This window comes from Thamnophis sirtalis, unplaced genomic scaffold (genome assembly GCF_051295495.1).
Source record: "Thamnophis sirtalis isolate CommonGarterSnake01/CBP01778 unplaced genomic scaffold, rThaSir2_p1.2 scaffold_18, whole genome shotgun sequence".
Classification (NCBI taxonomy): domain Eukaryota; kingdom Metazoa; phylum Chordata; class Lepidosauria; order Squamata; family Natricidae; genus Thamnophis; species Thamnophis sirtalis.
Window position 1 is genome coordinate 2,701,872 of NW_028261398.1, and position 12,252 is coordinate 2,714,123.

Sequence of the window (12,252 nt, forward strand, 5' to 3'; positions counted from 1 at the left end):
CCGGGTGGTTTACAGAGAGGGGAAAGAAAGAAGATCTCCGAGGTCCCTTCCAATGCTGTTATTCTGTTATAATTATTTTTGTCTTTAAGAAAGAAATGCAAAGCATGTGGAGATCAGAATGTACCGATCCCAATTTTTATTTGTGACCGTTCTAGGGTTTAGGGGTTTAGGGGTAGCGTATAAGGTTTTATATAAGCACATTAGATAGCAGTGTTTCTCAAATTGTAGTCATTTGAATATGGGTGGACTTCAACTCCCAGAATTCCTCAGCCAGGAGAGATGGAGCTCAACTCCCAGAATATCCCCTTTCAATTTTGGACAGCTAGCTCAGTGTTTCGCAACCTCTGCATCTTTAAATGGGTGGACTTCAGCTCCCAGAGTTCCCTTCAACCTCCCAGAGTTGCAGAGCATGCTGGCAGGGGAATTCTGGGAGTTGAAGTCCACCTGTTTAAAGATGAAAATGACCGCTGTAAGCCATGGTACTCCTCAAGGCTTTCTTTGGCCTGGCCTCCCTTCACTTCCACCCCACCCACCCCCAATCTCTCCTCCATTTCCCAGTGTTCTTCTCTCATCCTCCTAGCTCACCATGGAAGTAGACGGGAAGACGGAGACCATCATGAAGAGGACCTCGCTGGTGGCCAATACCTCCAACATGCCTGTGGCTGCTCGGGAAGCCTCAATTTACACGGGTGAGGGGCTGTCTCATGCCATCCCCCATTTCCCCACTCCACACTTCCTATTTCATAGGAACCTTTAATTAAGAAGAATGGAAGCCGTTAGAGGCAAAGCAACGTCTGAATCCCTTTAGGCAATGCAAGTAGAATTAAAGTGATAGTGACCCCTCCTCTTTGTTAGAATGCAGATTCTAGCTAATACACAAGTGTGTTTCCTTTATCAACTGTCCTGAGAGTCGAATAAACATACATTCCCATGGCTACCTTCCGTTAGACATTAAAGTAAAATACCCCACACGGCCATCATAAACATTCCCCAAAAGGTGATGGGGTCTCAAGCCTTTCGGCACCAGGAAACCAGTTGTAAAACATCAGTTGTCACGGGCACTGCCAATAAATTGACTCCAAGGCCCCCCCTCCTCCCAATTGAGTGGCAGTATCCCGTTTAGGGATCTGACAGCAGCATCCAAAGATAGGAAAGGACTAACAAGGTGAGCCAAGGTGGCGCAGTGGTTAAATGCAGCACTGCAGGCTACTTCAGCTGACTGCAGTTCAGCAGTTCGGCTGTTCAAATCCCACCAGGCTCAAGGTTGACTCAGCCTTCCATCCCTCCGAGGTGGGTAAAATGAGGAGCCGGATTGTTGTTGGGGGCAATATGCTGACTCTGTAAACCGCTTAGAGAGGGCTGAAAGCCCTATGAAGCGGTATATAAGTCTAACAATTGCTATAATTGCTACCAAAGCCTCTTTAATTTGTTTTGAAACCTTCCTGTAATCCTTTCCCATCCTTTTTCCTTTCCCAGGAATCACCCTCTCGGAATATTTCCGGGACATGGGATACCATGTTAGCATGATGGCTGATTCCACCTCCCGCTGGGCGGAAGCCCTTCGCGAGATCTCTGGTCGTTTGGCTGAAATGCCTGCAGGTTGGATTTTTCATACACTTCTTTGACTAACCCTAACCAGTGTTTCTCGGCCATGCCTATTTGGAAGACATGTGGACAAAATAACAAAGCTGGAAGGGACCCTGGAGGTCATCTAGTCCAAACCCGTGCTCAAATAGGAGACCCTCTACCATCACAGACAAATGGTTGTCAGTTCTCTTGTTGAAAACCTCCAGTGTTGGAGCACCCACAACTTCTGGAGGGAAGCCATTCCACGGATTAATTGTTCTCATTGTCGGAAAGCTTCTCCTTAGTTCCAGGTGGCTTCTCTTCTTGATGTCCATCCATTGCTTCTCGTCCTGCCTTCTTGTGCTTTGGAGAATAGTTTGACTCCCTCTTCTTTGTGGCAGCCCCTCAAATACTGGAAGGCTGCTATCATATCACTCCTAATCCTTCTTTTCAATAAGCTAGACCAGGGTTCTCCAACCTGACAACTTTCATTCCCCATGAAGTCCATAAGCCTTAAAGTTGCCAAGTTTGGAGGCTCCTGGACTAGATAAGCCCAATTCCTGGCCTTCCCCAGAGGGAATACTGGGACAGTGGTGGGATTCACTACCGGTTCTGTGGTGTGGCTTGATGGGCATGGCAGGGTGGGCATGGCAAGGGAAGGATAGTGTAAAATCTCCATTTCCTCCCCACTCCAAGGGAAGGTTAATGTGGAATCCTCATTCCCTTCTGATCAGCTGAGACTCGGGGAGGCAGAGAATAGATGGGGGTGGGCCCAGTCAGAGGTAGTATTTACCAGTTCTCCGAACTACTCAAAATTTCTGCTACTGGTCAGAACTGGTCAGAACCTGCTGAATACCACCTGTGTACCTGGAGGTTGAACCGCTTTGCCTCTTTCATCCTAAACGCTTTTCAATTTGCCAATGAACTTGGGGGAGGGAAAGGGGAAATAGAAGGCTGAAAATGTGTGCATGGACCGTGAGAACCTGTGCAACTATCAAGGTCACCGCTGCAGGTGCTTGAGAAAGAGACACACTGTTCCCATAACAAAAAGATGTCTCATAATTGGACAATGTGAGCACTCAGGGATGGGAAAAGGGGAAGGCCCTGAAGAGCATTCGGAGACTTCAGTTTGTCCAGAATGCAGCCGCGCGAGCGATTGTGGGTGCACCCGGGTACACCCACGTTACACCTATCCTCCGCGAGCTGCACTGGCTGCCTATTGGTCTCCGGATACGCTTCAAGGTGCTAGTCGTCACTTATAAAGCCCTTCATGGTATTGGACCTGGGTACTTGAGAGACCGCCTGCTGCCAATTACCTCCACCAGACCTATTAGATCCCACAGAGTAGGCCTCCTCCGAATCCCATCTACCGGCCAATGCCAATTGGCTACCACCCGGAGGAGGGCCTTCTCTGTGGCTGCTCTGGCCCTCTGGAACGAACTCCCCGTGGAGATTTGGACCCTCACCACCCTTCAGGCCTTCCACAAAGCCCTTAAAACCTGGCTGTTCCGACAGGCCTGGGGCTGACGAGTTCCCGTCCCCACTCGAACTGTGTGGTTGTTGATTGTTTTTAAATTCTTTTGTAGTCGCTTGTTTGTTGTTTTTCCCCCTGTTTGTATTCCCTCCCTTGATTTATGAGCCACCCTGAGTCCCTCCGGGAATAGGGCGGCATATAAATGCAATAAATCCTAAATCCTAATCCTTAACTAAGAAAGCATTTGGGCAGTCAAAAACAGAGCTGGTTTTGATTCTTCGGTACCAAAATGGTGTATCCAATAAAGTTTTACTTTCGGAAATTCAAAGTTCCCGAGAGTGTTTCCTTATTTTGCGTTCACTAGTCGGACGGTTGACAGAGAGTTGAAGTCCACATATCTTAAAGATGCTGAGGTCGAGAAGCATTGATCTAACTTTCCAAGATGCAGTGGGGGATTCTGGGAGTCGAAGTCTGCCCTCCTTAAAGTTGTTAAGAGCCACATTCAGAAGAAACGGATCTTCCTGCGTCTTCGTTCCCTTCTCAACTTTCACCAACTTTTTCCAAGCCACAGAGACGGAAACTCTCTTTTCCCTTTGCAGACAGTGGGTACCCGGCCTACCTGGGCGCCCGCTTGGCGTCCTTCTACGAACGGGCCGGCCGTGTCAAGTGCCTGGGCAGTCCGGAGCGAGAGGGGAGCGTCAGCATCGTTGGAGCGTAAGTTGCCAGATTCCTTGTTTCTTGGCTGGAGGGAGGCTGTGCAGAAACCCCCTCGACACCACCCTTTATAAGAAAGATTTATTTTTATTTTTTATATACACTATTTATTTACAAACATACAAAACACACACACACAAAACTTAGACGTACACTACATTTACACAATACAGTACGAGCAGGAACTTCCTGTGCTTTCTGATAGCAATTACAAATCGGTACATTTCTCCTTATGAGATTTCCCTTTCTAATATATTTCATTTTTCATGTCACCCTTTTTAACCCTCTTTATTTTATTCATCTACTAGTATCTGCTATATTGGCTAATTTAATCTCTCGTGAGTGTGTGTGTGTGTGTGTGTGTGTGTGTGTTGTTTTTTTCCTCCATCCTCCTATACCAGTGTTTCTCAACCTTGGCAACTTGAAGATGTCTGGACTTCAACTCCCAGAATTCCCCAGCCAGCGAATGCTGGCTGGGGAATTCTGGGAGTTGAAGTCCTGACATCTTCAAGTTGCCAAGGTTGAGAAACACTGTCCTATCCATTTATTCCATATCTGATAATATTCTGTTTCTTCTTTTCCCTGGATTTCTTTGGTTCATTTGTCCATTTCGGCACAGTCCGTAAGCATAAGAAAGATCTCTTGCCAATTAGAGATCTTTTAGCAGTGGATCTCTTTATTTTGCAAGTCCATCACAGGCTGGGGGAAATCTACCAACGTTCTGTCATAAAAATTATGCCGATAAAAAGCAAAGGGAAACCAGAACAACAAATCTTTTTTTTTAAATAAATTTTTTATTTCTCATATATACATTCACAATTATATAATCTCATAACTGTTGTTAATAATATGTATTTATAACAATTTTTCTCCCCTACAATTGACGAGATATAATTGAGATTGCTTTCTTACGCATCTCATACACCCATCTTATTTTACAACAATCCTACTTCTTCCTTCCTTCCCTCCTTTCTTCTCTCCTTTCCTCCTTCCTTCCCTCCTTCCTTTCCTCCTTCCTTCCCTCCTTTCCTTCTCTCCTTTCCTCTTCCTTCCCTTCCTTCTTCTCCTCTTCCTTTCCCTCCTTCCTTCCCTCCTTTCTTCTCTCCTTCCTTCCCTCCTTTCTTCTCCTTCTCTCTTCCTTTCCTCCTTCCTTCCCTCCTTTCTTCTCTCCTTCCTTCCTTCCCTCCTTTCTTCTCTCCTTCTCTCCTTCCTTTCCTCCTTCCTTCCCTCCTTCCTTCCCTCCTTCCTTCTCTCCTTCCTTCCCTCCTTCCTTCCCTCCTTCCTTCCCTCCTTTCTTCTCTCCTTCCCTCCTTCCTTCCCCCTTCCTTCCCTCTTTTCTTCTCTCCTTCTCTCCTTCCTTTCCTCCTTCCTTCCCTCCTTCCTTCCCCCTTCCTTCCCTCCTTTCTTCTCTCCTTCTCTCCTTCCCTCCTTCCTTCCCTCCTTCCTTCCCTCCTTCCTTCCCCTTCCTTCCCTCCTTTCTTCTCTCCTTCTCTCCTTCCTTCCCTCCTTCCTTCCCTCCTTCCTTCCCCTTCCTTCCCTTCTTTCTTCTCTCCTTCTCTCCTTCCTTTCCTCCTTCCTTTCCTCCTTCCTTCCCTCCTTCCTTCCCTCCTTTCTTCTCTCCTTCATTCCCTCCTTCCTTCCCTCCTTTCTTCTCTCCTTCTCTCACAAGCAACAAATCTTACTTTAAGCTCAGAGATTTATTCTTTCATGAGCAAGTTGGAACATGAATAGCCAACATAGCAATGCAATTGCATAAGAAAACCTACATGTTAGATCCATTGCAATGGGTTCCAATGACAGAGAGCAAGTCCTACAAGGGTTCCTATCTGACAAAGGACCCCATTCTCATCTTTTACTGGCCTAGGCATTCCATTGTTTCACTTCCTTCTTACTGTCCGTCACTCTCTGCAAACCCCCGTGTACATTTGAAACTCTCAGCTATTTGTTACTTTCGCTTCCTCATTTCCCACCATCTCATTCTTCCTGCTCTAAATAGATCCATTTCCAGTACAAACGTTGCAGAAAATGCAGCACATTAGAAATATATCTGGTACATTTTTGCAATTACCTTGGTTTAAACTTTGGTTGAGTGAGGCCTGCAAGCTCACTCCTAGGCCTATTTACCTGCAACTTTCCCACGGATATCGCTCTCGCCTCACAGGTCTCATCAAGAGCTTGAATGCCGCTGATGAGAAAGCTTGTAAACAAACCTCAGCCATTCGCAGAGGAGAAATCATAAGATATTTGGGGTTTCTTTGACCAACTTTCCCCGTCCCTGTTTCTTGTAGGGTGTCCCCTCCTGGCGGGATTTCTCAGATCCGGTCACCTCCGCGACCCTGGGGATTGTCCAGGTGAGTCAGGCTTTACTGCTTCCACGTTCTTAGTGGCCCCGGAACATCCAACCCTTTCCTGGACCAACGATCCCACGGCGAACAAACCCACGCCCTCTCACCTCCCCTCTTGACTAGCGCAATGCGCATTTCACGGCAAGCTCTTGGAAAGTATCCGAAAGCTCTACTCGCTTCAAATGTGGCCACCAACGTTTTTGCACAAGCCTACATTTGCACATGTGTCACCTCTCTTGCGGGAGCTGCACTGGCAACCGGTTTGCTTCCGGGTCTGGTTGTCACCTTCAACGCCCTCCGTGGCTTAAGGTCAGGTTATTTGAAAGACCATTTTTCCCAGTGGGGAGGCAGGGGATGTTATGGGTCCCCTCTCTTTAGGGGGCCCTCCTGGTGGGATCTAGAAGAAGGGCCTTCTCTGTGGTGGCTCCCTCCTTCTGGAACATCATCCCTGCGAAGAGAAGACTGGGCTCATATCTTGATGCTCTTTTGAAAGGCCCTAAAAACAGGGTTCTGCCAGCAGCCCTGGGAGCCAGGAGGATACAGAGCCCATCAAGTGGCTGGTTTGATGGTTGTCCTCTTCATAAAGCTTTATTGCCCTCTCTGGGCGGTTTACAGAGTCAGCCTCTGGCCCTCCAAAATCTGGGTCCTCATTTGACCCACCTCGGAAGGACGGAAGGCTGAGTCAACCTGGAGCCAGTCAGGATCGAACTGCTGTCAGTTGGCAGAGTCAGCCTACAATCTTGCACTTTAATCACCTGGGCTCCTATCTAAAGTTTCAAAAATAAATAATAAGATAAAATAAATAAAATAATAATAAATAAAATAATAAATAAAAATAAATAAAATAATAATAAATAAATAAATAATAAAATAAATATTAAATAAAGTAAATAAAGTAATATAATAAAATAAAACAAAATAATATAAAACAAAACAAAAATAAAATAATAAAAAATAAAATAATAAATAAAATGAAATAATAAATAAAATGAAATGAAATAATAAATAAAATGAAATGAATCATAAATGAAATGAAATGAAATAAATAAAATAATAAATAAAATAAAATAATAAATAAAATGAAATAATAAATAAAATAAAATAATGAATAAAATGAAATAATGAAATAATAAAATAAAATGAAATAATAAATAAAATGAAATAATAAATAAAATGAAATAATAAATAAAATGAAATAATGAATAAAACAAAATGATGAATAAAATAAAATAATGAATAAAATAAAATAATGAATAAAATAAAATAAAATAATGAATAAAATAATGAATAAAATAAAATAATGAATAAAATAAAATAATGAATAAAATAATGAATAAAACAAAATGATGAATAAAATAAAATAATGAATAAAATAAAATAATGAATAAAATAAAATAATGAATAAAATAAAATAAAATAGTGAATAAAATAAAATAATGAATAAAATAATGAATCAAAATAATCAAATGAAATCATAAATAGAGAAGAAAATTATCCCGCGTGAGAGACTACCCTTCCTGCCCCCCCCTTCCAGGTCTTCTGGGGCCTGGACAAGAAGCTGGCGCAGCGGAAGCACTTCCCCTCCGTCAACTGGCTGATCAGCTACAGCAAGTACACCCGGGCGCTGGACGAGCACTACGAGAGGCTCTACCCGGAGTTCATCTCCCTGAGGACCAAGGCCAAGGAGATCCTGCAGGAGGAGGAGGACCTGGCCGAGATCGTCCAGCTGGTGGGGAAGGTAGGTGGTCAGAAGCACAGCGTTGGAAGGGGCCTTAGAGGCCTTCTAGTCCACCCCCTACTTAAGCTGGAGAGAAAGAAACACAAAACACTACTGGGGTCCAGGAACCTCCAAGGAGAAAACCCCATCCCACCACCAACACTGATGTTGTTCCTAGTTGGGGCATGAAAGGTCCGCAAGAAAATTGCCAAGCTCTGAGAGCACACAGGACCCATAGCCCTTTTCTTCCTCCTCCTCCTCCTCCTCCTCCTCCTCCTCCTCCTCCTCCTCCTCCTCCTCCTCCTCCTCCTCCTCCTCCTCCTCCTCCTCCTCCTCCTCCTCCTCCTCCTCCTCCTCCTCCTCCTCCTCCTCCTCCTCCCCGCTCCATCCGTCTATCATTGATGACTTTACCTAGTTGGTAATAAAACATCTGCAAGGAAACCACCAAGCTTAGAGAGCACCAGGAACCCCACAGCCCTTTCCTCCTCCTCCTCCTCCTCCTCCTCCTCCTCCTCCTCCTCCTCCTCCTCCTCCTCCTCCTCCTCCTCCTCCTCCTCCTCCTCCCCGCTCCATCCGTCTATCATTGATGACTTTACCTAGTTGGTAATAAAACATCTGCAAGGAAACCACCAAGCTTAGAGAGCACCAGGAACCCCACAGCCCTTTCCTCCTCCTCCTCCTCCTCCTCCTCCTCCTCCTCCCCCTCCCTTTCCCCCTCCCTGCTCCTCTCTATAAGCCCCCTTCCCCTTCCAGCACTGAGGATGTTCCCTAGTTGGGTCATGAAATGCCTGCAAGAAAACCACCAAGCTCAGAGAGCACCAAGGACCCCCCACACTTTAATCCTGAGTTACAAATCTTCTTTTCTAAAGGTGAACCTTCTTGAGGCAGAGCAGGGAGCCCAAATTTATCGCCTTCCCTTGTGCATTACTTTCTTCTGCTGCTTTTTACACACACACACACATACACACCTTCTCTTCCATTTTGTGTTGTGCAGGCATCTCTTGCTGAAAGCGACAAGATCACCCTGGAGGTAGCCAAGCTGATCAAAGATGACTTTTTGCAGCAAAACGGCTACTCTTCCTACGACAGGTAATGCGGGGCTTCTCCCCACCACCTCCCAGGCCACCCCTCACCCCAGGGCAGGTCTCCTCAAGGACCCCCGTGAACTCCCCAGGGCCCTCTTTGACTTCCAATGCAGCCCCAGGGCTGCCCCCTGCAGCCAGCCACAAAACGTGCGGCTGTGTGCCATTGTTAGCATAGGTAGTCTTCAACTTACGAGCAAATTTCTGTTGCTGTCAGAGATTTGTTAACTGAATTACGCCCCGTTTTGCAACCTTTCTCGCCACAGTTGTTAAGTGAATCACCACAGTTGTTAAGGGAGTAACACAGTTGTTAAGTGAATCCGGCTTCCCCACTGACTTTGCTTGTCGGAAGGTCGCCAAAAGGGGATCACGTGACCCTGGGAAGCTGTGACCATCATAAATAGGAGCCAGTTGCCAAGTCTCCAAATTTTGATCCCGTGACCCCGGGGATGCTGCAACCGTCATAAGTGTGAAAATGGTCATAATAATCCCCCCTTTTCAGGGTTGTTATAACTTGGAAAGGTCACTAAACGAACTGCCATTGTAAGTTGAGGACTACCTGTATCAGGGTGGCTTCCTACATGAACCGGTACCTGTTCACTTGTAGGCGCATTGCTTGCGCATGCACAGTTCACTGAAAATGGTTGTGCGTAACCGTGAAGACCATTAAAAGGTAATAAACAAGATGCCAGCAACGCCAACGGAGACCAGGGAACCGGTTTAGGGGCGTGGCCAGCCTGGGTTGCTGCCGGTTCTGCGACCCAGGCAACATTATCACTACCGTTTAGGCTGAACCGGGCCAAACCCACCTCTGACCTGTGTGTATTTAGGAAACAAATGCATATGGCTGCTCTGTTCCCATTCGGGGTCCCCGGGAAACCACTGACCAAACGCCATATTTAGGGCCCTTCAGTAAAGCAAGAGGGTGTGGCCAGCCACCTCCAGAGTAATGATGTTCCACAGAGAAGGGGCCATCACCGAGAAGGCCCTTTTTGGTGGTCTCACCAGAAGGACATCCCCGATCGAAGGGGACCCGTAATGTGACCTGACTTCGTGTCCTGTGGGGGGGGGGGGTAGGTGTAATAGGGGAGAGGCCCTCTTTCAAATAACCTGGCCCAAAGCCAGATAGGGCTTTAAAGGTGATAACCAGGTGATTTAAAGGTGATTTAACCGGCCGATTTTTTGGGAAGAAACCTCTTGATCCTAGAAAGAAGGGTTTGGGTCCATAGTCTGTTCCTGAAAGGCCTCTGGAAATGGAATGAAAGAACATTCCAGAACATATTTAATTTCTGTCTTCGTTGTGTTTAGATAATCTTCGACCCATTGGGGGGGGGTCTGCCCACTCCCCCTCCCCCTTGGAGTTTTTCTCAGCCTTCTCTTTTCTGAGGGGAAACAGTACAAGAGAAAAATCTGATTCCCCCCTCCCCAGGCCTCCCTGGAGAGCTGGAGGTCCGTGGGGGGATCTCCCAGGGAGGATCGGGTGGGCTGAGTGAGCCAGGATCTGTTGGCTCTTTGCTGCTTCAGGTTCTGCCCTTTCTACAAGACGGTGGGCATGCTGCAGAACATGATCACTTTTTATGAGCTGGCCCGCCACGCTGTGGAGTCGACCGCCCAGTCTGACCACAAGATCACCTGGGCCATCATCCGGGAGAACCTGGGCGACATCATGTACAAGCTCAGCTCCATGAAGTTCCAGGTGAGAGGAAGTTCCTTCCTTGAACTAAGGAAGGAATTAATTACGGGGATATTTCAATAACACCCTAAAAAGACCTTTTTTTAATTTCCAAACCAAGAGGCTCACCTCCAGAAGTGGTAGAGGCTCCGTCACTGGAGGCTTCCAGGAAGAGATTAGACAGCCATTGGTCTGGAATGGTAGGGGGTCAGCAGGATGGACCAGAAGACCTCCAAGGATAGATAGATAGGTAGGTAGGTAGGTAGGTAGGTAGGTAGGTAGATAGATAGATAGATAGATAGATAGATAGATAGATAGATAGATAGATAGATAGATAGATAGATGATGGATGGATGGATGGACGGACAGATAGATAGATAGATAGATAGATAGATAGATAGATAGATAGATAGATAGATAGATGGTAGGTAGGTAGGTAGGTAGGTAGGTAGGTAGGTAGGTAGATGGATGATTATGGATGGATGGATGGACAGACATATAGACGATAGATAGATAGATAGATAGATAGATAGATAGATAGATAGATAGATAGATAGATAGATAGGTATCAACCTTTTTCCCAGAGTTTTGGCGCTGGAGGTTTTGAAGAAGAGACTGGACAATCATTTCTCTGAAATGGTAAATGGTCTCCTGCTTGAGTGAGGGAGTGGACTACTAGAGGACCTCCAAGGTCCCTTCCAGCCTTCTGATTCTACGTTCTATGACTTCTAGAACACTAATCTAATGGAGCTAATATAATTAGCTAAGCTAATTGAACCACAAGATGAGGGGCATATATACTTGATGAGTGCATAGATAGATGGACGGACGGACGGACGGACGGACGGACGAGCGGACGGGCGGGCGGGCGGGCGGGCAGGCAGGCAGACAGGCAGGCAGGCAGGCAGGCAGACAGACAGACAGACAGACAGATAGATAGATGAGAGGGGGGAGGAAGTAAAGGGATAGATGATAGATAGAGTCCCTGGAGTTGTGACTGCTCCATCACTGGAGGTTTTCAAAAGAGGCTGGATAGCCGTTTGACCGAGATGACCTAGGCTCTAGATCAGTGTTTCTAACCTTGGCCCCTTGAAGATGTCTGGACTTCAACTCCCAGAATTCCCCAGCCAGCGAATGCTCTAGAGAGTCTCCTGCTTGGTGGTTGGACTGGAAGACCTCCCCAAGACCCCTTCCAAGTCTATTCTTCTGTGTTCTGTACAGGATCCCGGAAAGGATGGTGAGGCCAAGATCAAGGCCAGCTACGCTCAGCTGAATGAGGAGATGCAGAACGCCTTCCGCAACTTGGAGGACTGAACCTGGAGGCTGGGAAGGGGCTGAGCCTGGGGAAGGTTCCCCTCAGAAATCTTCTTTTTCTGCTCTGGATCTTCCAGGTGGCGGCTGACCGGCTCCTTCAACATTGGGGGGTTGGCACATTGTTCGCCAAAGGCAAAGTGTTCTATTTTTCTGATGCAGAATTCCACGATTAGCAACACTTGAATAAATTGTTTGACTTGTTTATTGTTCTTTATTTTTGTGTAATAACACGAGAATGCCAGGGGAGGCCGGTCCTTCCTTCCTTCCTTCCTTCCTTCCTTCCTTCCTTCCTTCCTTCCTTCCTTCCTTCCTTCCTCCCTCCCTCCCTCCCTCCCTCCCTCCCTCCCTCCCTCCCTCCCTCCCTCCCT

At 46.6% G+C, this 12,252-nt stretch overlaps 1 protein-coding gene across 1 annotated transcript in view; it reads left to right on the top strand.

The window, feature by feature from the left end:
• The window catches only part of LOC106553626 (V-type proton ATPase catalytic subunit A), a 28,086-nt gene extending 16,162 nt beyond the window's left edge, over nucleotides 1-11,924 (top strand). Inside the window, 9 exon segments of the mRNA XM_087702949.1 lie at nucleotides 581-689; nucleotides 1,477-1,599; nucleotides 3,640-3,754; nucleotides 6,043-6,056; nucleotides 6,059-6,105; nucleotides 7,634-7,837; nucleotides 8,811-8,905; nucleotides 10,423-10,594; nucleotides 11,792-11,924. Coding sequence (XP_087559075.1) covers nucleotides 581-689; nucleotides 1,477-1,599; nucleotides 3,640-3,754; nucleotides 6,043-6,056; nucleotides 6,059-6,105; nucleotides 7,634-7,837; nucleotides 8,811-8,905; nucleotides 10,423-10,594; nucleotides 11,792-11,884 — 972 coding nt within the window. The 3' untranslated portion in view covers nucleotides 11,885-11,924.
• Nucleotides 11,925-12,252: the final 328 nt, after the last annotated feature.